This window comes from Juglans regia, chromosome 1 (assembly GCF_001411555.2).
Source record: "Juglans regia cultivar Chandler chromosome 1, Walnut 2.0, whole genome shotgun sequence".
In the NCBI taxonomy this organism is placed as follows: Eukaryota; Viridiplantae; Streptophyta; class Magnoliopsida; order Fagales; family Juglandaceae; genus Juglans; species Juglans regia.
In genome coordinates this window covers 24163542-24190165 of record NC_049901.1, presented here as the reverse complement: position 1 = coordinate 24190165, position 26624 = coordinate 24163542, and the positions used below count along the sequence as shown (strand labels likewise).

The 26624-nt window shown below is 37.2% G+C and overlaps 2 protein-coding genes across 2 annotated transcripts; both read right to left on the bottom strand.

The window, feature by feature from the left end:
• Window positions 1-4053: 4053 nt before the first annotated feature.
• On the bottom strand, window positions 4054-9611 carry LOC108993650 (optic atrophy 3 protein homolog). Its single transcript, XM_035683123.1, has 5 exons — window positions 9201-9611; window positions 7794-7928; window positions 5567-5653; window positions 4598-4793; window positions 4054-4490 (listed from the first exon to the last, which is right to left on the bottom strand). Exons 1-4 carry the CDS (start codon window positions 9327-9329, stop codon window positions 4635-4637), a joined length of 510 nt encoding a protein of 169 aa, XP_035539016.1. The 5' UTR covers window positions 9330-9611; the 3' UTR covers window positions 4054-4490; window positions 4598-4634.
• A 1652-nt stretch (window positions 9612-11263) lies between these two features.
• Window positions 11264-24970, bottom strand: LOC108982412. The gene is made up of 2 exons (XM_018953787.2): window positions 24170-24970; window positions 11264-11700 (listed from the first exon to the last, which is right to left on the bottom strand). Coding segments are annotated over exons 1-2 (648 nt in total). The 5' UTR covers window positions 24817-24970; the 3' UTR covers window positions 11264-11699.
• Between the last annotated feature and the right edge of the window lie 1654 nt (window positions 24971-26624).

Genomic DNA, 26624 nt, shown 5'->3' with positions numbered 1-26624 from the left:
TAAGGTTGGAGACGAAGGTAAACCCAGTCCCCAATTTGGAACTCTCTTTCTGTCCTTTTTTTTATCTACATATGCTTTCATCCGTTGTTGAGTGAAGTGTAAGTTTTCTTTCAGCAATTGTTTGATCTGTTCTCTGCTTCGTAGACACTGATCTACTGCTTCATTTCTTGCGGTGCCTGGAACGTATGTAGTGAGTTTAGGGGGTGGATACCCGTATAAGGCTTCAAACGGAGAGACCTTGGTAGATGTATGATAGGAGCTGTTGTACCACCATTCCGCCATAGATAACCACTGAGTCCAACCCCTTGGCTTAGCCCCTGCATAGCATCTGAGATAACACTCCAAGGTCTTATTTAGTGCCTCAGTCTGACCATCAGTTTGGGGATGGTAGGCCGAGCTATAATTCAGTGCAGATCCCAATAAGGTGAACAAGGAGTTCCAAAATGAACTCAAAAACAGGGGGTCTAGGTCTGAAATAATGGCCTTAGGGAACCCATGCAACTTGAATACCTGATCCAAATAAACCTTGGCCACCCCAGCAACAGTGTAAGGGTGAGTCAGGGCTATGAAATGCCCATATTTGGTCAAACGATCCACTATTACTAGTATTACACTTGCCCCTTGAGACAGGAGTAACCCCTCGATAAAATCAAGTGATATTTCCTCCCAAGCTTGGTTAGGAACTGGAATGGGCTGTAACAGACCCGCTGGGTTGCTTGTCTCACACTTATTCACTTGGCAAATGTCACATTCCTTCACTAGACTTTTAATATCCCTCTTCATGCCTTTCCAATAGAAATCTCGCTTCGCCCTTTGGTATGTCTTAAGGTACCCTGAGTGGCCAGCCTATGGGCTGTCATGTATGTATTCGAGAACCTTCTTCTTAAATGGAGCCTGAGGATCGATGACAAACCTTCCCTTCTTAAGTATGAGGCCTTTCTGCAAAGTATAACCCCTAGGCATCTCCTGACTAGCTTGCAATTTTGCTAATAACTCTTGCATTTCTTGCGAAGTAGCATAACTCAGTTTGAGTTCTTCAATCCAAACGGGTGTGGGAAATGATATGACAGCTAAAACTGTCTCTTGTAACTCAGAAGAACCCTCATTCCTTCGGGAAAGAGCATCCGCCACCTTATTTTCCCTCCCCTTTTTATACTCAATCTTAAAATCATAACCCATTAACTTAGTCAACCATTTCTGTTGAGCTACAGTCCCCACTTTCTGATCTAACAAATATTTTAGAGCTTGTTGATCTGTCCTAACAACAAAGGACTGCCCAAGAAGATACGGCCTCCATTTTTGCACCACCGTGACCAAATATAGTAGTTCTTTCTCATATGTTGACAATGAGAGTGCCTTCCCTTTCAAGGCCTTGCTCAAAAAAGCAATAGGTTGACCTGTTTGCATGAGTACTGCTCCTAACCCAATTGAACTTGCGTCACATTCAATTGTGAAAGGTTTAGTAAAATCCGGAAGCCTTAGGACTGGAGGTTGTGTCACTGCAGCCTTAAGTTGGTGAAAGGCTGTTTTTGCTGCCTCATTCCAATTAAAAGCATTTTTCCTCAATAATTCAGTTAAAGGGGCAGCAATGAGACCATAGTTGCGAATAAATTTTCTATAATATCCTGTCAACCCCAAGAATCCTCTTAAAGACTTAGTATTTGCTGGAGTTGGCCAATCCAGCATTGAGGCCACCTTGTTTAGGTCGGCTTTAACCCCTTCAGCAGTAACTATATGGCCCAAATACTCGACCTCTCTCACCCCAAAGCTGCATTTAGATAATTTAGCATAAAGCTGATTTTTCCACAACACCTCCATAACCTGCCTAAGGTGGCATAAGTGTTCTTCATTTCCCTTACTATAGACCAGAATATCATAAAAAAAAACTAACACAAATATTCGGAGAAATGGTTTAAAGATGTCATTCATTAATCCTTGAAATGTTGATGGAGCATTGGTGAGACCAAAGGGCATCACTAAGAACTCATAGTGGCCCTCATGAGTTCGAAATGCAGTTTTGGGTATGTTTTCTGATACAAGTCTGATTTGGTGATAACCGGACCTCAAGTCCAATTTAGAAAAAATCACCGATCCATGTAACTCATCTAAAAGTTCATCAATAACGGGTATAGGGAATTTATCCTTAATTGTCTCTTGATTAAGGGCTCTATAATCCACGCACAAGTGCCAACTACCATCTGCCTTACGCACTAAAATCACCGGGGATGAGAATGGGCTAGAACTCGGCCTTATTACTCCTGTTTTCAACAAATCAGTCACAATCTTTTCGATCTCAGATTTTTGATAATAGGGGTATCGGTAAGGTCGAGTTGAGATAGGAAGGGTTCCCTCCTTGAGGATGATTTTATGGTCATGTTTCCTTGTGGGAGGTAATTCCGTGGGTTCTGCAAAAACTTTGTTAAATTCCTCCAGCAGGAGTTGCATTTTTGGGTCTAATGGTTGCTGTTTAGTGGAAACTGGGGTGGTAATTAACTGTAGAAACAGTCCCCTACCTTTACTAATGCTGTCCAGTAAGGCCTTCTTCACCCCCTCAAACAAATAGCTACTTAACTTCATACCCAGTAACTGAATTGGTTTCTCCCTCCAAGTGAACTTCATGAACAGTGTAGAGAAATCCCAAATGATAAGACCCAAGGTCACCAACCACTGGATTCCTAAAACAACATCACACCCACCCAATGTAAGTAGGTAATAAGATGGGTAGAAGGAATTACCTTGAATTTTAGTGGTTGCCTCCTTACATAGTCCTTCGCTATGGATGGTATCTCCATTGGCCACCTTGACTGACAGCCTTGCTGTTGAATCTACACATAACCTTGTTCTCTTGCTCATCGATGGGTCTAAGAAATTGTGAGTGCTCCCGGAGTCCACCAAAATCACCAGCTTCTCTCCCCCAATCGTTCCATAAATTCTCATATTGTTTGAAGTAGGAGTTCCTGTAATAGCATTAATCGAAATCTCAGGTCCCCCTTGGGCAGAAGGCAACCCTATCCCTTCCTCAAACTCCGTAGGATCATAAAAAACCTCCTCAGACTTTTCCCCTTCACCCCCTTCACACCCTTGCAGCAAATTCACCTTGGGGGATTTACATACATGGTTAGGGTGCCATTTCTCCTCACAATGGTAACATAATCATTTTTTTCTTTTTTCATCCATTTGTGTAGAGAAAACCCTACGTAGAAGAACTGTTTGTTTAGACCCCGTGGCCTCCCCTATTGAATGGTTTTTTTTCTTTCCATGGTTTTATAGCTTTGTTTATACTAACCAAATACTCCTTTTGTATTCTTGCCAGGCCAAATGTTGCACTTAAGTTTAACGGATTCAGCAGACGAAGTGTAAGACGAATCTCATCCTTGAGCCCACTAATGAAGTAGCTAAGCTTGTGAGCGTCTGGAAGCCCCTTGAGCCTATTCGAAAGTGCTTCAAACTCATCTTTATACACTGCTACCGATGAAGTTTGCTTCAGCCTCTTCAGTGCTTCCATGGGGTCGTTGTACGCGGTGGTTCCAAAACGCGTTTGGAGGGCTTGAAGAAAGGTTTGCCAGCAAGTAAATTGCCCTGTATCTTCTGCATCTCTGTACCAAACCAATGCTTGTCCCTCCATGTGGTATGAGGCCATGAGTAGCCTTTGAGCTGGAGGTGTTTGATGAAAGTCAAAGTAGTGTGAGGCCTTAAATATCCACCCTTCTGGATCTGCACCAGCAAAATGTGGAAAATCCAGCTTGATTCCCCTCGTTCCATACCTCCGATAATCCACATTTTCCGCTTCCGTCTCCCTCTCGATGGGGTCCTCTGTTTTGATTAGCTACGACTGTAAGCAGCATATCATTGGTCTGATTTTGGTTGGCCATCATAGCCCGCATCTGCTCCCTGAGCTCCTGTATCCCTTGTTCATGTGCCTCAACTTGCCTTTGGATTGCCTCTTGTTGCTGTTTGGCCGTTATTAGGAAAGGTGTCTCTAGATACCAATTGTTAAGAAGCTAGTTGTAGAAATGAGAAATTAATGGATAGGAGAAGGAGAAGACAAATCTGTAATGGAATTTTGGGAAAAACTTCCCTGAATAATACTGATGAAAAGTAAGATAGTTGAGTTTTCGAGGAACCCTAGTCTCCAATGTTCTGATTCAGACAATACAAGGTAATTGATAAATCGAGAACTCTGCTGCCCCACTGCTTATATTCCCTCAGCCCACTACTAACAAACTCTGACATTTCCCGTAGCCATTACAAAACAGAAAGCAAATGACAGAAGTAAAATAACAGAAAGTAAAATTAGATAATGAAACGGTGCGTTCCTAAAGCCTTAAACGGTGTGTTTTCCCTCCTTGCTGCTGTACGTTTTGGACTCTTCTTCCCTGTTTGTAAACGACCCCGTATAACCCAAAGCCTTGAATGCCTTCCTCCTTCTCGAACTCCCAACCTCAGACTCTATTCGAATCTCTAACTCCACTTCATCTCAATTGCTATTCCTTGAGGTCATTACAAAAGAATTATTCATAAATAAAAACCAAACATTATTAGAGTTTTGGCATCAAGATCAAACTGTACAGTTAAACTTTGGTAAATTGATGCTTACTAGTAAACCCTGTACCCCCTCTTGAATTTTACAGCGTTCATGTGTTTTTTGTCTTTCCATCTTCATTGGTGTGAGAGTGCCTGAAGTGAAAAATACCGGTAAGTCCTCGTCCTTTGGCAAGTTGTTCTAGTTCTTCAATCTTGTGTCTAAGAAGTTCAACCTCTTTAGCCAAATCTTCATCTCTTTGCTTCATTGCCTTAAACATTCAAATAAAACATCACCAACTTTTAATTCTTCACAGAAAAAAAGATAAAATATTGACCTCTTACAAATATTGTGAAAAACCCATCACATGGGGAGCATTTGAATCACGCCTTCTTATTTTCTTAACCAACAGATGGCAAGAACTTACTGAATTTCCAAAGAAGTTAAAAAGAGTATAAATTATTACTCTTGATGGTAGAGCTACTTTGACATACTCTATAAATATCTCTTGATCCTCTTCACCACTCAAGCAAAGCTTGTGAGATTTCTCGTCACTAACATAAAAAATAAATGAGAGAGAGAGTGAGGGAAGATCGAGATACTCAACCAAATTTTAGAAATCATTGTGCCACCATCAATTCTCTTTTAAAGATCTCGTTTATCACATAATCAATCAGGTTTATTAATATATTGAACTATTCTTGTGCATCGAGCAAGTCTATGACTGTTTAAATAGAACTAGAGGCTATCCAATACTTTACACCAACTGGGTACAAGGGGAACAAATGATATACTGTCTTCATAAGATTATCCTCTCTCAAAACAACCACAAGCGTTCTTCCAGAGACATATTAGTCAATTACCAAGGAAATAACTGAATCAACTTTGAAAGAAGGAAGATTAAATTGAGCATCATCTGAATGATACTTGAAGAATATATATATATATATATTTTATGAATAATACTTGAAGAATAATAAAAAGAAAAAGGATCTCAAGGTCCATTATGTGTATCCTATATCAGAGGAAAAAACAAATAAGTACCTGCAATTCCTGCCTGCGCAATTCCTCCTTTCTTGCCTCAGATCTAGAACTTCTTTGCACCTCAAAAATAACAGCAGCACCAGCAACCTACAGATCAAATGGAGAGTATGAAAGTATATCCAGTACATACATTGACTCAAAGCATCATGAATGAAGTAAGAATGAGATCAAAAGTGTAGCAAGAGGTCATTCTCCCAAAACTGTGCTGTACATACAAAATTAATTTGTTTCGGGTTAATAATGTACTCACCAAATTGACAATCAGTATGTCTCTGAACACCCTTTTTTCTGACTAGAAACAAAAAACGACAGCATAACATTTGGCTGAATCATATCTATATTTATTCATAACTGTCGATTTGGCTTCCCCGAGTTGAACTGGACATATATGGTTATCTTATATGCCAAGCAAGTACAACATTATCTTTTGACATATTGTCATCTGAACTTGGGCATTTACTAGCAATGACTGACACTAGGAAATCCGTAAAAAATAGATCAACATCCAAGATGGGGGAGCCTACTGCAGGCATTAGGAAAAACAAATGACAAAGAGACTGTGAACTAGAGCACTTGCCATAATTTAGCAGACTCGGGAGCCTCCCTTCAATGGCCACCCACTTACCCCAGGCTCTATATCAACTATTTAAGATATATGAAAACTTACAAACAATTGCTCCCCCTAAAAATACAAGTTGTGGGGTGGTTAATTAAGATCCCTTTCAGAAAATCTTAAAAAAGGGCACCCTGAAATTATAGAACTCGTGGGTGGATCAAGTAGAAACAGAACAAAACAAATAAACGGGATTTAAAATGGTAGTCCCTTTCCGTTGGCGACAAAACAAAACAAAATGAAAACCCTGAGGTTCTAATTATACTTTAGAATGTGGATGCTAGAAATAACAGAGAAAGGGGACAGTGAAAGGGAAATAGAGTAAACAGAGTAAAAAAAAAAAAAAAAAAAAGGAAGAAGAAGAGAAAAAAAAAAAAAAAATGAGGAAGAAGGAAAAAAATGACAGAAAAATATTAATTTTTCCACAATTGTAAAACATAGGTAAAAAATTCTTTAAAACATATGTTCGTAAACTCAACCTGATTGTTTAATTTTTTTGAAAAAAGAAACTGCATGTTAATGATATCTATCAACTTGCTTATTCATGCTGAATGTATGGTAGTTTAGGGTTTCCCCCTCATGATTTATAAGGTCTGTTTCTAACTACTTATCTATTGTAGTGAATTGAACTTGATTCTTTTAGGACTTCTAATATTTTAATATATTTCTAAGTTAGATATCATGCTGGTTTTACTCTTGATAACTTTAATCAAACTCATTTTTTTTATAAGTAGCTTTAATCAAACTCATTACATAGTAGACGTACAAATTGATATTCTATGGAAGTATTAAGCCTTTTTTTTATAAATAAACATGGTAGTAGCAACTGACCAAGGTTAGTACTATATCAAAAGTGATTACAGTGGAATCCTATCTACATAATACTTGGTAGGAGATTAGACTAGCCTATGACAGGGAATTCTTTGTCAAGTCGGGTCAAGCCATATCCACCCCACTAAAGTCACAATGATAAGAAGTCGATGGGAGACAATAATGAATTCGTAGTTGTGATACACCATACTCATTTAGAAGTCATTGGGATCTCACATTGCTTGGAATGGAGAAATTCTTGCTCTTTCTAATGATTCCAAGGGGTTCCAATTATACTATTGACTAGTCCTTTTGGAGTATGATCCAAATGTGACTTGGGCCTTCCTTACTTCGTTACAAATGGTATCAGAGTCAATCTCAACTAGAAGTGTGTGAATTGAGCCTGCCACCTATGATGGAATGGTCAGACGAAGACGTTGGGAATTTAAAGGAGGAGAGATTGTGATACATAGTACTAGGTCATGCATGGTGAATGGGATCCCATATTGCTTGAGAGGTAGAAGTTTTTGCTTTTTATAACAATTCCAAGGGGCTCTTATTGTACCATTGACTAGTCCTTATAGAGTATGGTCTAGATGTGACTTGGGCTTTTCTTGGGTCATTACAATAGGTCATCGTTGCTCAAGGAGACTCAAACTAATGAGCTTACATTCATGAAACATCATGAGAATCAGCTTTACTGCTAAACGAACACCCTTCTGTGTATAAAAATAGAAGTTTCATCTCTAATTGCGTGCAAAAATGATATGGAAAAGCAGGAGTAATCAGATAGTGAACAGTTACCGTGAAGACAAAGAGCTCCCCGAGAAGATCTGCAGCAGCTTTAACAGCTTTCTCCTCATTAAGTGGGCGTATTTCAGCATCAATTGTGTGACCATAAATACGTCTTTGTGTTTTTGTTGTAAATCGATGATTTGCCTAATTCAGAATCATAATGAACATATACTGGAAATCATCACATCTATATTCCAATTTACCAAACATAAAATTTCGATAAAAATTATAAACATAAAAAATTAACAAGGTTGCAAAGTGGTATTTTTATCTTTTTTTTTTCCTGACAGATGATTCCCTTATAGTGTGCGGCATTTAAATCCAAATTGTTCCTTTTGTTGTGGTGAGTACTTAGACTACAAGATATGCCCTGTTTCTATTTGTTTCCATCAAAATGGTAAACACGAGTACGTAATTAGCATAAAAGTGTTAAAATGAACTGAATAAAAAAATATTCAATCTATCTAAATCCAAAGACCAAACCCAGCATTCTCTAATTCCCCATATGAAAAGATTCAATAGGAGAAACACCCTGAACTTCAAGGAATTTCCAGAAAGATAGTGAAGGCCAAAAAATGGATATCACAACTCAAACATTAGTATGTTTGGGCTATGATTTACACTATCTATCAAACATTAGTATGTTTGGGCTATGATTTACACTATCTATTTCAAATGGCTTACAGGATCTCAAAATTCCTAATAATCTGCTTATAATCACAGAGTATCTTCACTCATTTCATGCGTGAAGTTGAAAGAGAAAACTGGTTTCTAACGAGTATCTTCACTCAATTCTATAATAAATCTCCAAGATGAAAATAAGAAGAATAAATCTCCCTCTAACAGAAAAACCAAAATTGAAACTGATAGTCCTGACAGTAAAGTAATTTGAACACATTTGAGAAAGCTAAAAATTCCTACAAACCTACCCCCCCCACCCCAAAACGGAAAAAAGAAAAAAAAAAAAAACTATGGCGTTAATGGTTATCCATCTTACCCAATTCTCATCAACAAGAAAGAAAGAAATAGGAAAGAAAATGAAAAGCTTTACTCTATTTACATACCAATTGCGAACATATCGGCATCTGATCAAATAGTCATCAAATAAACTAGAATCGCTCAAAGATAAGAAATATCATCAGCACGCACCAAATATTGGTTCAAAGCCATAATTGAAAAATGCATGATATCAACAACCCATATACAAACTAGCGACCACACAGATATTTCTACAGTACAGGTACAAAACACAAAACCCAATCTCCAAACGGAACTAAAACAAGAAATCAAGCTAAGATAACAGGAATGAAAAGAACCCATATGTGAAAACCGAAGGCAATATCAGAACCACGAGTAGATTAATTAAAAAAACAGAAGAAGAAAATAAATGGAGAGAGAGAGAGAGAGGGAGAGAACCTGGGCAATGTTAATAATGAACTGCCTGAACTTGGGGTGCAAGCTGGCCTCCTTCTTAAGTCGATTGGCAATGGGTTTACAGAGGGTTTTGAGAGCAAGGGTTCCCAACTTTACGGCTGGCAGGATCATTTCTCTGCGCAGCTTCTTGGTGAAAGCCAATGAGGAACTTGATTCATTAAAGCTTTTTAGGCCCTGTAATTGGACAAAATGCGTGTGAAAGTCATGGGCTCGTAGAGGAAGATAAAGCTCAAAAGTCGACCGTTAGGGGAGGTCTCTGGGTTTGGGAAAGCTGTGGATTCTCCTCTTGCGTTTAGACAAAGCGGGTCCGCGACAATGCTTGCGAAGCAAGACTACAGCCTACAGGAGTAGCGCAATGGGAGTAATGGGGGTGGGGTGGCAAAACAATGAAATTGCACTTTTATTTATTTTATTCCTTTTGGAAATTTATATTTTAACTCTTTACGTTTGAAAATTATATTTTGCAACATGACCTACAAACTAACAATTTTTTCACTTAATCCTCTATTTGAAACATATATTAAAAGAAAATTATATTTATAAGTTAGTATGGATAACACGCCTAGTAAAGTATTTACATATCATAATTTAACTTAGATGAAAAGTTCTAAAATTTGAATCTCACAAATCAAATATTGTAATTTAAGTAATATGTAGGTTATACTCTATCTATCGGATTGAGAATATAATAACTCGTATAAAAAATAGTTCATGTAGTTTTGTTTTTAGATTATTCATTTGTTTTGAGTTTTAAGCTTTTTCATCTATGTACTTTTAATTTCAATCGTTTTGATAATTTCATTACATTCGTTAGACACTAACAGAATTTTCGCCATATGGCTCATAACTTATTAGATAATAATAAGTTTACTATTTCTTACCACCCATTTACTACTCCTAAAATATTAGATACTCTTGTTAAGTTCTATAGAAAATTATTAACAAACTTTCTATAGAATTTCATAACATATACTCCTAAGAATTTCATAACCCTTCACAGTATTAGATACTCCTAAAATATTGATGATGTGGTACTCACATTCTATCACTATATGCCATGTAACTAAAGTTTTCTATGTGAGTATAAATTTTAATTGAAATCATATTTTGTAAATTGGTAAGAGTACCATGTATCTGTACTTTGAGACTAGCTAATAATTACTCCCAAACTATAACCCTTTTTAAAATATGAGTTTTTTATTCTCATTTTTTACTTAAATACCATTTAAAACATAAATTGTAATGCACACTCTTGTTAAGTTCTTACCCATCATGATGGACAAAAAATAAGCAAACGTGAGAACATCTTGATGGTTTAAATATTGATATTTTGAATTAAAATGTCAAGTGATTACTTCAGTATTTTGAACGTCATATTTTTATAAGGTATATTGAAGTAAAGTATCCTAAAGAAAGACAAAACCAAGAATTTTCTATCGAGCAGCCATAGAAAAGAAATATGATTTTGTTTTATATCACTTGGCCATTCAATGACTCGACTTTTAACATCAATAAAGTTTGATGCATAGCTCAAAACGTTGCAAAACAACATAGTTCAAAATATCACTGTCACTAATGAGGCAGTATCTCTTTCGCTTGCGAGGTCAAGATTAAAAGGAGCAAGGTCTTTGCCATCTAACCTTCCAGTTCAATGCCAAAATTTCATAACATGGTAATATATTTTTTGCCATGTTTTCGTTTATGCACTTCTTGTCAATATGCCTAGGCACTGGCCAGTGGCCACTCTCCAACACTATAACATTAGTATGTAATTCTTAAATTCAATATAATTTATTGAATTATAAAGCCAGATAATGCCCACAAATAAACCCCTTGTACACAAGAAGGGGTCATTGAAGTAGGGATTCTTATTGCTAAAGAAAATGGCAATAAACAAATAACATGCTCGCCTCAAAAACAGATTAATGGCTATTTGATTCTTATTTCCATAGATGCATGCATCCTCTCTTTTTAGTAATAAAGGGTATGAGAGAATTTATAAAATCTAATCACTATGAGATATGAAGGAAGTAGTACACTGGAGAAGATAGGAAGGTACATGCAGTACTATGCATCTGTATTAAAATGAGATTATAGATACTTTTAGACAAATTCAAGAAACAAAAAACTAATAACCGAAAAAAATACACGTTGGTTATGCATTACATTGGCACCCGTATAAAAGAGCCAACGACCAAGCATTAAATGGACTTGAATCCTTAGGTCTGTCTTTTTTAATACAACACTTCAAAATGTGATACAAATCCTGTCGTCTGGGGTTCAAAAGGTGCACCTGGTTGAGTTCTATCCTCCTGAATTGAAGTAGTTGTGTTTCTTCTGGCAAATAATGCCAATTTCAGAGTAGATAGAGAGAGAGAGAGAGAGAGAGAGAGAGAAGTGACTATTCACTATGAATCATCCATCTGTGGTAGAAAGTGCATTCCATCTTTGTCCGCAAGAAAGAAGTCAATCCATCAACAATCTGTGTATTTGCAGAGCGATAAATATATCATTTCGAAAATGGAGCTTCTAAACTAACAGAATATTCTTAGACACATACATGAGGCAATCATATCTATAAACACATGCATAGATGCACACGCGTGCGCACACATACACGAGGCATGATGTAATGAGTGGAGGAAACCCTAAGCCACATTTGAGCTTAAACTCTTGAAGGACTAGTCAAAATTATAATTAGAGCTTTTAGAAATGATTACAAAACCCAGCGCTTTGGAAGTAATGCAAGTAATTTATGTGGGACCTGGCACTTAATACACTTTTATCATACTCATTACCCTATAATCTATATGATGGATTACGCAACAAATGAGGGACTAGACACTCAATACACTTTTATCATACTCGTTCCCCCTCTATCATAGATCATCCCTCCAATGTGGGAATTAATTAGTGGGATGTGGCAATTTTCCCCACTCAAATCCTTGATTGCACCAAGTGCCCAGCACCACATGGTATCACTAACCTAACTCCAATACAATTTGTAATGACCCAAGAAAACCCAAGTCACATCTAAGCTTATACTTTCTTTTAATAAGTAAAAGATTATATTAGTTCTAGTAGAAGAATAGGGATGGCCGAAGTGGAAGAAATAAATATAAGGAAATCATGGAAATCAAGCCCATTGAAGTCGGTAGCTTTTGCCTATTGAAATAGCGTACTAGAAAAAAAGTGATCTAATCTTCTTACTCATCATTCCCTATGTTCGAAGTTCTAGTCATTTCTTTCCTTCCAAATACACTATAGAAGACAAATACAAACCATCTTCCGGACTGTGGCAATTGGTGAAATACTCGCGAAGGCTTCTCCAGCTAGCCAGAAGCTCAACCACTCTCACAGGCATAACCCAAGATAGTGCAATTCTGCCAAAGAAATCATCTGGCAACCTCACAATGGAGTAGCAGGTTATTTATTGTTTTTTCTTGCACATCTAAGATCAGTTAATAACAATTATCGGGCATTTCTTTATCTACCGTTAAGGATCTTCCCCAAAAAAGCTGTGCATACAAAAAAAGGTAGCCTTTAAAGGCACATTCATCCTCCAAAAGCTCCTCCAAGGAAAAGGATATGATCCTGATTTAGGAGAATCTTATAGAAAGGTCTAACAGAAAATCTCCCTTTCCTAGAGGAGCCCACCACATCTTATCAACCATCTGATTTCTTATTGCTGTGGCATACAATAAGCTAAAGAAATCTAAAAAAGCTACCAACTTCACCTTCATCGGCTGCCTTGATGAAATTAACATTCCATTTGGGTGAACCACAGAGATCCACCAACTCTGCCACAGATGCCTCCTGGTTTTGAGCAATTCTATTAAAAAAACTGGGAATATCTCCTTAAAAAGCCTTAACTCTACACGAAATATAATGCTAGAAATTTGGTCTTGAAAACCGTCCCCCACTATGAGTCTAATGTGATGAGAAAAAGAAACCCCCCTCTCCTCCCAATGTTCTTACATAATCCTACCCATAAGCCTTTTGTACCTCCACATAGTACAATTAGATACTCTTAAATTACGGATCAATATACCACCACCAGAGATCAGAGAACATACTTTGTCCCCCTTGACTAAGTGAATTTTAAACTCTTCATCTAATCCACTCTAAAGGAATTTGCATTGGAGCTTCTCAATGCAATTAGATACTCTTAATTAATGCGGTCATTCCCCCTTTCGACAAGATAGCCTCTTCCAACTTGCCAACCTATGCTCAGTCTTCTCAATCACTTCATCCCATATAGACTTGGATAAATTCAGCTTTAAGCCAGAAACAACTTCAAAACATAGGAGAAGCACTTTTTGTGAGCAATTTGGCTTTGCAAAAAATAATGTATCATCAACAAACAATAAATGAGAAATGTTGAGGGCTCCCAGATTAATATCTCCTACCAAGAATCCCGACATAGAGCCACCTTCGGCTATTGCTAACATCATTCTACTAAAAGATTCCATTACAATAACATATAATAAAGGAGACAAAGGGACACCCTTCCTCAATCCAAGTGAGCTATTGAAGAAGCCAATTGGGGTTCTGTGCACCGAAGCAGAGAACCGAAATATGGAAATGCAAAACATAATTCATGAATATCATCGTTCCCCAAATCCACACATTCAAAGCAAGTAATGCAGGAATACCCAGTTGACATGATCATAAGTCTTTTCCATGTCCAGTTTGCACAAAATACTTGGTTCACTGGATTTTATTCTATCGTTCAGACATTCATTAACAATGAGAACATGATCCAAAATTTTTCCTCTAAGCTTATTCTTCTATAACATATGAGAACTAAATTAGGGCTTAGAATTATTACTTTTATAATCATCATTATTATTATTACTATCATTATTATTGTTGTTGTTATTATTAGTATTTTATTATTTTTAAGATATGTTTTGAGATACTAATTTGATTTGAATAGGATTCCTCCACTCGGTAGACTGTAAGCCCCTTTTATCTCCCTGTCTGATTTCCTAATTTGAATAGTTTCCTAATTGGAAATCCTCTCTTTTTCCTATCGCTTTTTCCTCCATCAAACCAGTAGCTCCCTTGTGGCCAAAACCTTCCCATTAACCACTACTCATACTCACGGCCAAACCCATTCTCATAGCAAGCCCCACGTCAAAACAGAAGCCACCGTAGAACTTTCTCTCCATACCAAACCGCCACCTCACCGGGAACTACCTGTTAGACCCCCATGTAAAGTTGCCTCTAGAGATGCCGCACATGCCTTAGTCATGGTGGGGACATGCCCCTTGGCCAGCCCACAAGCATAATTACCCTATATCATTCCCCATAGCCGGCCATACACTTACCAAATTGGGATCCAAGATTTTAGGAAATCTTCCTAAAATCTCTCAATTATCCAATCAAGCCTAATCCCTTTGTACCTGTCCAACCCTAGCCGCCCACCATCCTAAACCTAATTCCAAAATCCTAGCCATCATCATCATCCAACCCTAATCCTAAACCCTAAGTGGCGCCAACCCTAATTCCCCACCATTGCCGTGCGCCTCTTTCACCCATTGGAGTCCATACACTTCATCATCTTTTCCATCATTCCATACACCAATTCAAGCCTAAATACATAACCTCACCTTACCAAAGTTGTCATCTTTGCTACCATTGTTCGAGAATCAAGCAAGAGAGGAACGGGCATTCTGTCATCACAAGGAGAACCTAGATGTGGAGATCATAGTGTTTAGGGACTTGATCGAGATCCCTAACACTACCACAGAAGGTGCCGCCGGTAAGCCTTCCCTTCACTCACGATGTGCGTCGACCCCTTAAACCCCCTGTTGTTCTCTCTCTCCACTGTAAATAACAAAAAGGCCTTGTGTTTTGTCCCGCCACTGTTGATCACAAAGAACGTCGGAGCACCACCCACGCTGCCTAGAAACCGCCAGACAGCCAAACTCCGTCAAATCCCCACAATTCTGATAAGCCCACTACTGTCTGCCACCCTCATCTCTCTCTATTGCTTTCAGCTAACAGTTTCTCTCTCTCTCGATGTCGCACCATCATGTTCAGAGGGACCCTCCAGTTGCACCACCGTGACCCTCGGCCAACCACCCAGACCCACTGTTGCAGTGGTTCTTCTCTCTCTCTCTCAATGAGCATCGCACAACCCTCCTCTCCCATAAGAGCATTAGTAGTGGCCTAGCCAAAGTTTGGCCAAAATTTTTCTAGGTAATTCACTTTTATAAATTTAGCTAGCAACTTTTCAACAACACTAAATAACAAACTCTTCAAATTTATCACTATTCTATTAAAATATTGATTTTGACCTTTTTCATTTATTTTAAAAGCACAACTACAGAGAAAGTCTCAATTGTAAAAATTATACAAAAAGATGAGAAAGAACTATGAGCACAAATAGAGTCTGAGTTATAGATATTTAACCAAAAATACTGATGCTTTTCTTTTTGGCCGAATATGATTCTTTCCTAAGCCCACAAAAATCACGTTGTGCTTTTCTTTAATAATCTTCTCATGTTTATTCACCAAAAAAATAGTGTTTTTTGTTTTTAGTATTGAGTTAATTTTTTAAAGTAACTCACCAACGACAGTAAATTTTAACTCAATCCTCGTTTTTCAAAATTTTCTCAGCCACCAAATATAGTATAAAGAGGAACAAAAAGCCAAGGAAAAAGATTTAGAAAAACAACTTTACCTTTGAAGAAAGGGAGCGGCGAATCTTTGAAGAGAAACCGAATCAGATCGAAATGGAGAATCAAAACTCAAAGTGAAGGAAGTATCAAGAAGCCAGGAAAACACTAGGAAAGGAGAGAGGGTGTATGACCAAGAGGAGCTTTGGAGTTGTGGAGCTTCGCGCACGATGAATAGCAAGCGGGAAAGTAATTTTTTATGCCCAAAATAATATTTGGCCAGCAACATGGCTGGCCAGATTTGGCCAGTGAAAATACCTTTAGCTAAAAAGATTGTAGATATAGTGAGTCCATTGTAGTCAGTTTTTATGCAACCTGGCTAAACTTTGGCCAAAATTTAGCTAAGTTGATTCCACTACTAGTGCTCTAAGCATGTTTCGCTTTTTATTTGTTTTGTTTCAGCCTTTCCCGAAAAGCCCATGCATTAGTACTGTAATTACATTTATGCCCTTTAAACCCTTGTTGTGTAACCTCCCATAAACACCTTGAAGAATCTTTGGTTAAATTACATCTCTGCCCTTAAGTGTCTATGTCAGATTTGTGTCTTAACTTGTTCTGTACGTGGGCTGACTTCATGTGGAGCTTAATGTTTAAATTGGCTTGTTGTATTTTACAGAATATATTCAAGGGATTTAAAGTATATTTTAAAGTATGAGTCAATTTTTTAGTTAATGTTTTCATTGTCTATTTAATTGGATTTTTTAATAAAATTATCATGTTATATTTTAAATAGAAAATCAAGGAATATGTTATGGGTTTTAAATAATATTACTGTTCAGTAATCCTAGCATAACTGAATAATTATTAAACTATCTCTATGGTATGATTCTAAGTAATTACAATGCTATGACATGTTTTTCTAGGAAATTTTAGTAACGTCTAATGTCTCGTATAGGTCACGAGCTACGACGTGAGATTGTGAAAGCAGTGCTAAGAGGTAAGCAGTATGATCATACCTTTATGTGTGCTGTAATTGTTCAGTTTTTGCATGAAAAATGTGATGTTTACCTATGCTATGCTACGAGCCAATTCAAGGTTAGCTTTTTTTCACAAACCTCTATGAATTATGATGATATGCTTGTAAATGAGCCTATGTATGCCATGCTGATATGGATTGTTGTTAGATAGATGAGATGTTATGAAAATCACATGTATGCCATGCAATGTTCATGTAATGTTTAGATCATGTTATGCCATGCCTATGTTATGTTATGTTATGTTGAGTAAGGCTCGTGTTAATATGCCATGTTCAATGTTATGCCATGCACAAGAGTATGTCATGCCATGTAATTTCATGAAGTCAAACATGTTCACATGCATTATGAAAGTTTTCTTTTTATAAGTAATAAGTAGTTGTATTGATAAAGATAGGCATAGCCCAAGTACACTAGAGGTCTACATATGAGCACACCAAATTAAGAACTAGAAACTGTTACAAGAAAGTTATGGAAGCTGAGACCATTTAACTCTAGAGCAATGGCCCACATAAATAAAGTCTTCCAAAAAAATCTCCTAAAATCCTCTGAGGAAAGTTCATGATCCTCAAAAAGTCTATCATTCCGTTCTCTCCAAATACACCAGAAAATACAAATAGGAACCATCTTCCATACTGCTGCAATCTGTGGTGTCCTTGCGATCCCTCTCCAGCTAGCTAGTAGTTCCACCACCCTTCCCAGCATTACCCAAGCTAGTCCCATACTGCTGAAGAAATAATTCCATGTCCCTTGCAAAATTACAGTGCAGTAGTAAATGGTCTACCAATTCCCCACTATTTCTGCAGATACAACACTAGTCCATAATAATAATTCCCCTCCTTCTTAGATTATCAATGGTTAGGAACTTTCCTAGAGCTGCTGTCCAAACAAAGAATGCAGCCTTGGGAAGTGCTTTACTCCTCCATGTGTTCTTCAACAGGAAATTGGGCCTAGTTTGAGCTGAAAGTATATCATAAAAAGAGCAAACTGAGAATTTCCTTTTCTTAGAAAGTCTCCATTCCATTGTGTCTTCAGCTGGAACCCCAACAATGATGTTGTACAGCAAGTTGAAGAACTCCTCCAGCACACTCACTTCCCAATCTTGTACCTCCCTAGTGAGGTTGATATTCCACACCTGTGAACCTTGACTAATTGCCCTCACATCAGCCACCATAACTTCCTTATCTCGTGCAATTCTGAAAATATTAGGATAAGCATCCTTAAGAGCCAAATCTCCCACCCACACATCCTCTCAAAAGCTAATTTTGTTGGCATCTCCCAAACATAGCCGAGTGTTACTCAAGTAATCCCTCCACCCTTGCCTTATAAACTTCCACAACCCTACCCTTGCATTTTGAAAGTTAATAAGAAAACACATGAATGACAAGCAAGCTTTAAGATTGGCCCTAAGTTATGGGTGGATGTGCAAGCCACGGACTTCAGCGTGGTCCAACACATGAAAGATATGATGTTTTGAGGTGACACGGACCCAAGTGTGCTCCACCACAGGTTATGTTATGCGGTGCCACAGACTCAAGCGTGGTTCCCCATATGTTAAGTGATAACAAACCGAAGCGTGTTTCACTACATGTTATCATAAGTTATATGGTGCCACAGACCCAACCGTGGTTTACCCTATGTTATGATATGTTATATACAGTCAACGACAATTGGACCAGTATGATGTGCTATTACTAAGTCTTCGACTCATTTGTTTGTTTCTTCTCTGTTTTTATGTTTCAATGGCCCAGATGATGATTTCGTGGATACAGAGCAGGAGTGCCAGGAGTAGAATAGATTTCCAAAGACTTAGTGTATGATTTAGACATTTAAGCAGTGTTGGTATCACATAGAACTAGCTTATGTCATTTCTTTTATTTCTCAGCTTTTAAGTTATGAAAGATTGTAATACTATTGAGTTTTATGATCCAAGATGAGGTATTTTATGAGACTGAATCTCTTTACCGGCCGTTATGTTATGAATATACGTAACATTCCTGACCTACAGGAAGGGGTGTTACAACTTCATATAGACTATTCAAAGTTATAATTAAAGCTCTTCAAATCATTAATAAACTCAATTACACCTAATATGGAGCAATGTAGGATTTAACACTCAATATAATTTTATCATACTCATTCTCCTCATAAATTATCCACCGAGTGTGAAACATAGTGGGGGCATTATACATGAATTACCTGGTATTCATGAAAAGAAAATAGTGAAAAGAAGAATTATGTTAGATGAGTGGAGTATTACTACTCTACCTCACATATATAAGACATCTTTTCATAAATTTTATTGGCTAATATTATGGCGTCCCGTTCCTCGGTAAAGGAGCTAGTGAGGATCCACAGTGCCAAGGGTGCCAACCGATTTGCAACACCCAAGGTTCAAATCAGGTTAAGCGTGCAATGTTCACTAGGAAGTGCACATGTAAGGAAATAGATATCTAGTTTGTTGCGGAAAAGTAAAGGCTTAGTATGAAGGCTAAACATTATAGTACCAGAAGTCTAAACCATATATATATATATATATATATATTCTCACAATATACATAGGCCACTTTATTCCACAAATAATTATATACATGCCCATCTGTCTAGTTCATACACCCAAGATGAGGCAAACCAAACACATATGGTTGTCTAACTAACAAATATGTACAACTCCCAAAAAGTAAACAAGTTCTACAACGAAGACAAGCCTCCGTGCCTAATGCTCGGGCGGGGTTGGTTCTTCTTCGGGTTTCACTCCTAGATCTATTTCTGCATCAAAGTCTATGATTCCGACATCGAAACCATATGTAGTTTAGGCAGCTGTGACAAAATTGCTAATGAGAGACAATGCTAGTGAAGATGCAATGTACAGTTTCATGTAACGAAATGGATGAACGCATATATTAGTGCGTGACGAGGAATCACCCTCTCAAGCAAAAGCACATGTATTCATAAACATTGCGAGGAATCACCATCTTAGTAAAACACAATTATATAAGCATGGCAAGGAATCCCCTCTGAGGAGTTACCCTTTGTGCAAAACTCATTACGCATAAGTATCACCGAGGTGAGGAATCACCCTCTTCACAAGCATGTAAAACTCATCATATTACATAGATATTCATCATACAAACATCCGTTGACTGAAAAGCCAACAAGGAAGTCGCTCCACCATTCGAAATTGGAGAATCACTCCCATCCAACCAATGTGCAAACCGACTCACCTCTTCCAAACAGGTCAACACTCACACAGAGATATACATGTTGCACCAGGAAACGTCTACCTAGCCAACCAACTTGAAGACACCACATGTGATATGCCCGGGGTATTCTCCTTTCCCGTCTATCAAGTAAGGCCAACACAATACCGTCACACCCCAATCATCACAGGGGATTCTCCTTCCCATATGGAACTCATGGCAACGCACCGCAGGAATGGTCCAGGGAATCCTTCTTCCCGTCCATGATGATCGACACACTATTAAGGTTACTCACACAAAGATGTCATCGAAAACAACCGCATTCAAGATCTCAGAAAACATGAAGTAAAAATTCATAAATATAACGGCGAAAACATTAATTAATTCATGATCAAAAAGTGCGAGGTTACAGAGTATGCATATGACAAATTCCATAACATTATCACAACATTTACCTCACATTCCCCAGCACTATCTTAGAAGCTAACCTACCCCACAATAGTAAAATCACTACAATGGCACTGTCTTGCTCTTCTCTTCCGTCGTACTCTTGAAGTCACTTGCTTTCTTTGAAGATTTCGACTTCAAAGAATATCCAACCCTTAGTATCTCAAAAGTGAGATTTTAGCTTTTACATTAAGCCATCTATTTTTAATAAGTAACCTTAAGCAATTTATAGAATGGAAATATTAGGTGTCCTTCTAACTTGAGACGTGTTTGAATAGGAGCCCTTTGGTCTTGATCGTACCACTGCAAGATGACAAAAACAAACTGTCAGGACAAGGCTCGCACGTCCTTACGGCCTACCTTAGGTCCTATCCGCAGTCTCTCCTTGAATGAGTCTCCCACGTGGCGTTGGACCATACTGTGGTCAGATGATATGACCTGCCGAGTCATAATCTTTTCTACAGACCTACTCCGGATGTGACTCTTCAGATGAAATGTGGGCTTCTGCGTACGACACTGCCATCTTCTAAGCATTTCCGTGCTATTCTGAAAAACTCTAATATCTACTCCAATCTTTGCTCGACCATTGCTTGCCTTGGGCGGATAACTCTCTTTCGCCCGTGCTACCAGCCTCTTCAACTCCTCACTTTCGGCTGGGTACTTGCTCGCCCGACACGGGGTAAAAGTCCTTGTTACACCTTATGCTAAGGTGTGTCTGACAGGCTTTCTAGATGGTGTCACTCGCCCTTCTGTTGGACAAACTACACTCTACAGACCACCGCTGCCTCGTTTTCCACCAAATCGAGGGAAAATCATCTTTGCCTTCCACTCGACAAGGAAAGGCTCTCTTCTTCGCCTTTCTTTTGCTACTGGAAGGTGGTCTATCCTCTTTCGCTAGCATAGTCCTCACAAATAGGGGAAATGCTTACGTGACATATGATTTGTGTTCTTCACCAGCATTTTAAAATATGAATTACAAAATGCAAATGCTAGAGGAACCGCATATAGTGTGTCTTAAGGCTAAGCTCTTCCATCACATACTGACCTATTATCTCATCATTCATGTGAGAGTAAATACTTTGTCAAAGAAAAGCCTACAAGTACTCTTTCTAACGTCTACAGCTTGGAAATTGTAAAACTATATAAAATTGTACGATCACAAAGGTATGACAAAACTAGCTTTCCTAAAAAATACTAAAGATCTGTCATCAATATTATCATCTAGAATGGATAAATCAATTGTCAAAATCTACTTCAAAATATTGCTGCCCAACAATTTCATACTCATTCCATAATGGCTTTATAGCCAAGAAAGAAAATATAAAATAATTGAATTTGTGGCAGCTCAGTTGGGTTCTACATTGAGTTTAGCATGCCAAAGTTTAATGTCTGCATAACCTAAAATCCCCAAAACATAGATTCCTGGAACCATAAATGCGAAAACCCAAGTTGGGTCGTCATCTGACCCTAACAGATCCATAAGTTATAGATTATACTCAATCACACCTTATATTTCAGCTACGCTTTTGAGTTTAGCATATTGGGTAGCCAAAAGACAACATTCTTTGTGAGAGTTAAAGAGAGAACATGTTCAAACAACAATCTGTTGCAAAGGAAACTTTTATATGGATTATACGTAAAGTAAAAGAAATAAACGCATCACTAAGAATCAAAAGGTGGCACAGCTTAGAGACGCATGAAGCATTAGATGGTTGATCAATGCATAATAGAGACTGCCAAAGACACCAGTTTAGTGAGATAATTCAATCCAATATTGAAGTGACACAAGATGAAGGTCAAAATATAAGGTGAAGCAAATTTTATCAGATGATATGGAGTTCCATTCAGCTACATAACAGAATAAGCATCTGGGAAAATTAACCTCAAGGAATGGGATCCAACACTTCACTAATTTAGCTTACCTAAGACAAGGATGTCATTAAGCATATTTATATACTGAAACAATACGCTAAAAATTGCATCTCTATCAATATGCCAAAATATGAACTTTCCAGCCAAACAATTTATATGCAACAAAGAAGACTACCAAATATATATATATATATATATATAGAGAGAGAGAGAGAGAGAGAGAGAGAGAGAGAGAGACACTTCTACTAGAGCTCAGCTATGGGAAGAAAGATGAGTCAAAGAGAGGAAATGGAAGCAAAGGCAAGAACACAAAAAGTATGATGCACCAAGTTAATCACACCCATTTAACTCTTCTTGCACTTCTTTTTTCGTCAATCGAAACCATCAACCCCATCATCCCTAGAGCAAGGAACACTTTTCCTTATTTCTCTAAAATGCTGTTGATTCATTCGTCCTCACCATTCTCATTATGTCTTTGATCCCACCATTGTTCTCAAACTTTTTCCTTCGATACCTTGGCCAAACAACCTTCACAGCATGAAAAAAAGGTCTTTGGTCCTACTAAAGTTCCTTAATATCTATCCTCGTCCCAACTCCCAACCTCTCTATCACATTAACTTCCAACATTTTCATTAAGCAAACCTCATATAACATGAAATACTGCAAGTCATTCAATTTGAGAACATTGGCAAACTTTTAATAAGATTGTAACCTAATACCCACACTAACTGAGTGACCCATAAATAAAACCATTGGATCATCAAAGAGTTCTCCTTTCCATTCATGCTATCATATAATCAAATTATCTAGGTTATCTATCATATTTTCTTTTTGACCGGTATTTTCCTCACATTACAATTCCTTTACATATCATTTAGACCATAGGAACCTATCTGTCACTTCCCTCATATTTTTTATGTTTCATATTTTACAACACACTTACGTGTACACGATGTATAATGAAGATGCAGGCATTGCCAAAATGGAGACTAAAGCCACCTCACTTTTGCCACTAAACCACAAAGATTGCAAAAGCATGCACAATCTAAGTGTTTTGTCAATAATTTTGTGAATGACATATAACAATATAAATAAAGAATGTTCACTAGACTGTCATTTATTGTTCAACCAAGTAGTAATACCACACCATAACCCAATATCATAGTGAAATTAAGCAATTGGATGAGGCTGCAACTCATTTTAGTTCAGTCTTAATCCATTTTAATTTTGGATCGGTTCCTTAAATCTTGCAAATTAATCAATTTTGGCCACATGTATTCCTTTTCAGGGTGGCCACTAGAATAAGGTCCTTGATAACATCAATGAACATTTTGAAACATAAATGGCTTTCCAGTCTCCTAACCTCCTTCCCATCCATTGAAATTGCTCAACCATTGCCTAGCATACGTCATTTCAACAATATTCTATTTCAGGACCGATTGAAATGTTCTCGTTCCAAGCCCTATTTGCATTGTTAAAAAAAAACGATTCCAAGCTCCAAAATGGCCATAAAACCCTCCTTTGAAAACAAGTATATATTAACAATAATATACACCAAAGGACCAAAACGTAAATTTCCTTTTTTTGATCAAACCAAAATGTAAATGTCAACCAAGCTAGAAAAGCAATCGATGCAAAGGTAACCAAAAATAAATAAAACCATTTCAAGGAGAAAAAAACTCAAGAATAATAAGGAGAATAGATATTGACAAATCAATAACTATACGATTAAACTTCGATGAAAAGGAATGTAAACGGGAAAAAGGCAGTACCATCCACTCGAACTCGGGCGATACCCACTCGACCTCGGTTGGCTTACCATCCCTAGATCCGAGTCACCACCCCCCGTCATCCTCTCATAGCCACCACCTGACTTGGGTCGTTGATCTTCCCCGTACTGACCTGGAGACCTGAAATTGTTACGACTCAATTCCCTACGCTTTCCCAACTCTAGCCCAGGCCGCTCCTCCCTCCCTTCAAACCCGGGCCTGAGATGCGGTGGAACAAACTTGTCTGGTTTCGACGACGTCACCGGAATCGCCACATCTTTCTCCTTTTCCAAACTAGGAACGGGTGAAAAAATGGGAGAACCGGTGCCAGTACGACCCAAAGGACGAAGAGAAATGTGGTCCGAGTTGGGTTGGGATCTGGCCTGATCTGGAAATGACTGGGATGGTTGGAGTTGTGAAGACAGAGGCTTAGGCGGTGGTGTGGTGATGGGTTTGGGTGTTGGTCGGGTCAGGACCAACATACGGCCATGAGCTTTGGGGGAAGAGATTGAGGAGTAAGAGTGTGAAGAAGAAGAAGGGTTTTTGGTTGGTTTGCTGGTGTTGTTGCTGCTGGGGCTAGGATTGGCGAAGAGGCTTTTATCATAGATGTGGTTGAAGTTGATGGTGGTGTACTTATTGGTTTTTGCCATCCACCACCTTCCACTGCAACTTTTTTGGCCTTTGTTTTTGGTATTCGTTGAGAAGAGAGGGACTGAGAGAGAGAGAGAGAGAGATCTGGAGGAGTTGCAAGGGAAGAGGGGCCGAGGGGGGATGTTTCCTCTTTTTCTCTTGATGTCGTCTGGTTTTTCTCCTATTCTTGTCTGATCGTTATTGGTATAACGTTAAGCCCCATGGACCATGCTACAGCCCCGCTGGGGCCTAGCATTGTTCTTTGTTTTTTTTAAGTTATTTATTGTATAGATTTTTTAACATTTTTATATATTTTAAAAAAATAAAATAAATTTAAAATATTATTAAAAAACATTTTTTAATAAAAAAAATTATTAAAAAATACTTTCTTAATTATGAAATAAAATAAAAAATCATGATTAAAAAAGTATTTTTTAATAATATTATAATTTTTTTTTATCTTTTTTAAATATTTAAAATTATTAACAAAATCTATATAAAAAAAAATTAAATAAAAACACATAAAAAAATATACACTAATACAAACTTTAACTCCAAACAGGAGCTGGGAGCAAGACGTTTAGTATTTTTTTAAATCTCATTTAGATGATAAGAGTGTTTGATATCATTTTATTTTATTTTATTTTATTATTATAAAATTTTTTAAAATTTTTATATAAAATATAATAAAAAATTTAATTTTTTTAAATTTTAAAATAATAATAATATTAAAAGAATATTTTAATAATATTTTATTTAACTTTTAATTTTAATTTTAATTTATATCAACTAAGCATTCAAACCGCAATAAAAATGACACAGTCGGTGGCCTAAAAAGATAGAGTCGGTGGTTAAGATCAATCATCACTCTTAACTTTTATCAAAATTCAATCCGTTCAATTAGAAATACGTGTTGCAAAATATAAGGACACGTGTTATCTTTTAGCGTTGGTTACACAAAGTCACAAACGATCTCATCTTATATTATTATTATAATTTTTTTAAATTTTTATATAAAATATAATAAATAATTATAATTTTTTAAAATTTAAAATAAAAATAATATTTTAAAAATATTTTATTTAACTTTCATCTCATCTCATTTCATATATATAACGAAATCTTAAAGATAAATTCACTTACTTGCTTTAAAACTAAAATAAAAACAACAATATTTACTTAGAGATTTTGCAAAGTTTCGTAAACTAATAGAACTAGATATGACACCTTAAATTCATTGTAATTTTATAATATTTATATCAAATCATATTAATTTGTAACTTTTAATTTTGTCAGATCTATTAGTAAAAAAAAAAAAATACAGTAATACCATCTTACTCTACATCATCCCCTCTGTATTGGTATGTTTACATCGTCCCTTGCCTAGAACATTACAACGTTTTCCCTTTATTTTCTTTATATTGTTTGTTTTAATTCAAATAAGAATTACAAGTGATGAACTTGATGGTTGGCATCGGAGCATTGATTTGGGGGAAATGGCACATGGCACATGGAACAAGGTTTTAGGAATTGGAGAAGATGATAGTCAGTATGTGGCAATATTAAGATTTGCAAAATAAGCAAGCAAACCTGCAAGATAAGAGAGCAAAGGATCAGCAAAAGATTATGGGAGAATTGTCACAGAAGGTTGATATGATTCTTGAGAATTTCGAGAGTAATCGATTACTGCAATAAAAATAAGTGCAGACCGGAGCCATTGATGAAGATGTAGTGAATATGAGAAGGATCTTGTGTCTTCTATTTACATGGATGAGGATGCCTTAATTTCTTAATTTAACCACAAAATCACGAGGAAATGGGTTATTTT

What these genes read in the sequence shown, in the direction of transcription:
- LOC108993650 (XM_035683123.1), bottom strand. Translation starts at nt 9,329, where the DNA reads ATGATCCTGCCAGCCGTAAAGTTGGGAACCCTTGCTCTCAAAACCCTC. An exon ending in GGGAGCTCTTTGTCTTCACG is followed by an intron (nt 5,654 to 7,793) that starts GTAACTGTTCAC and finishes TTTGATCTGTAG; the next exon opens with GTTGCTGGTGCTGCTGTTAT. An exon ending in TGCGCAGGCAGGAATTGCAG is followed by an intron (nt 4,794 to 5,566) that starts GTACTTATTTGT and finishes TGAATGTTTAAG; the next exon opens with GCAATGAAGCAAAGAGATGA.
- LOC108982412 (XM_018953787.2), bottom strand. Translation starts at nt 24,816, where the DNA reads ATGGCAAAAACCAATAAGTACACCACCATCAACTTCAACCACATCTAT.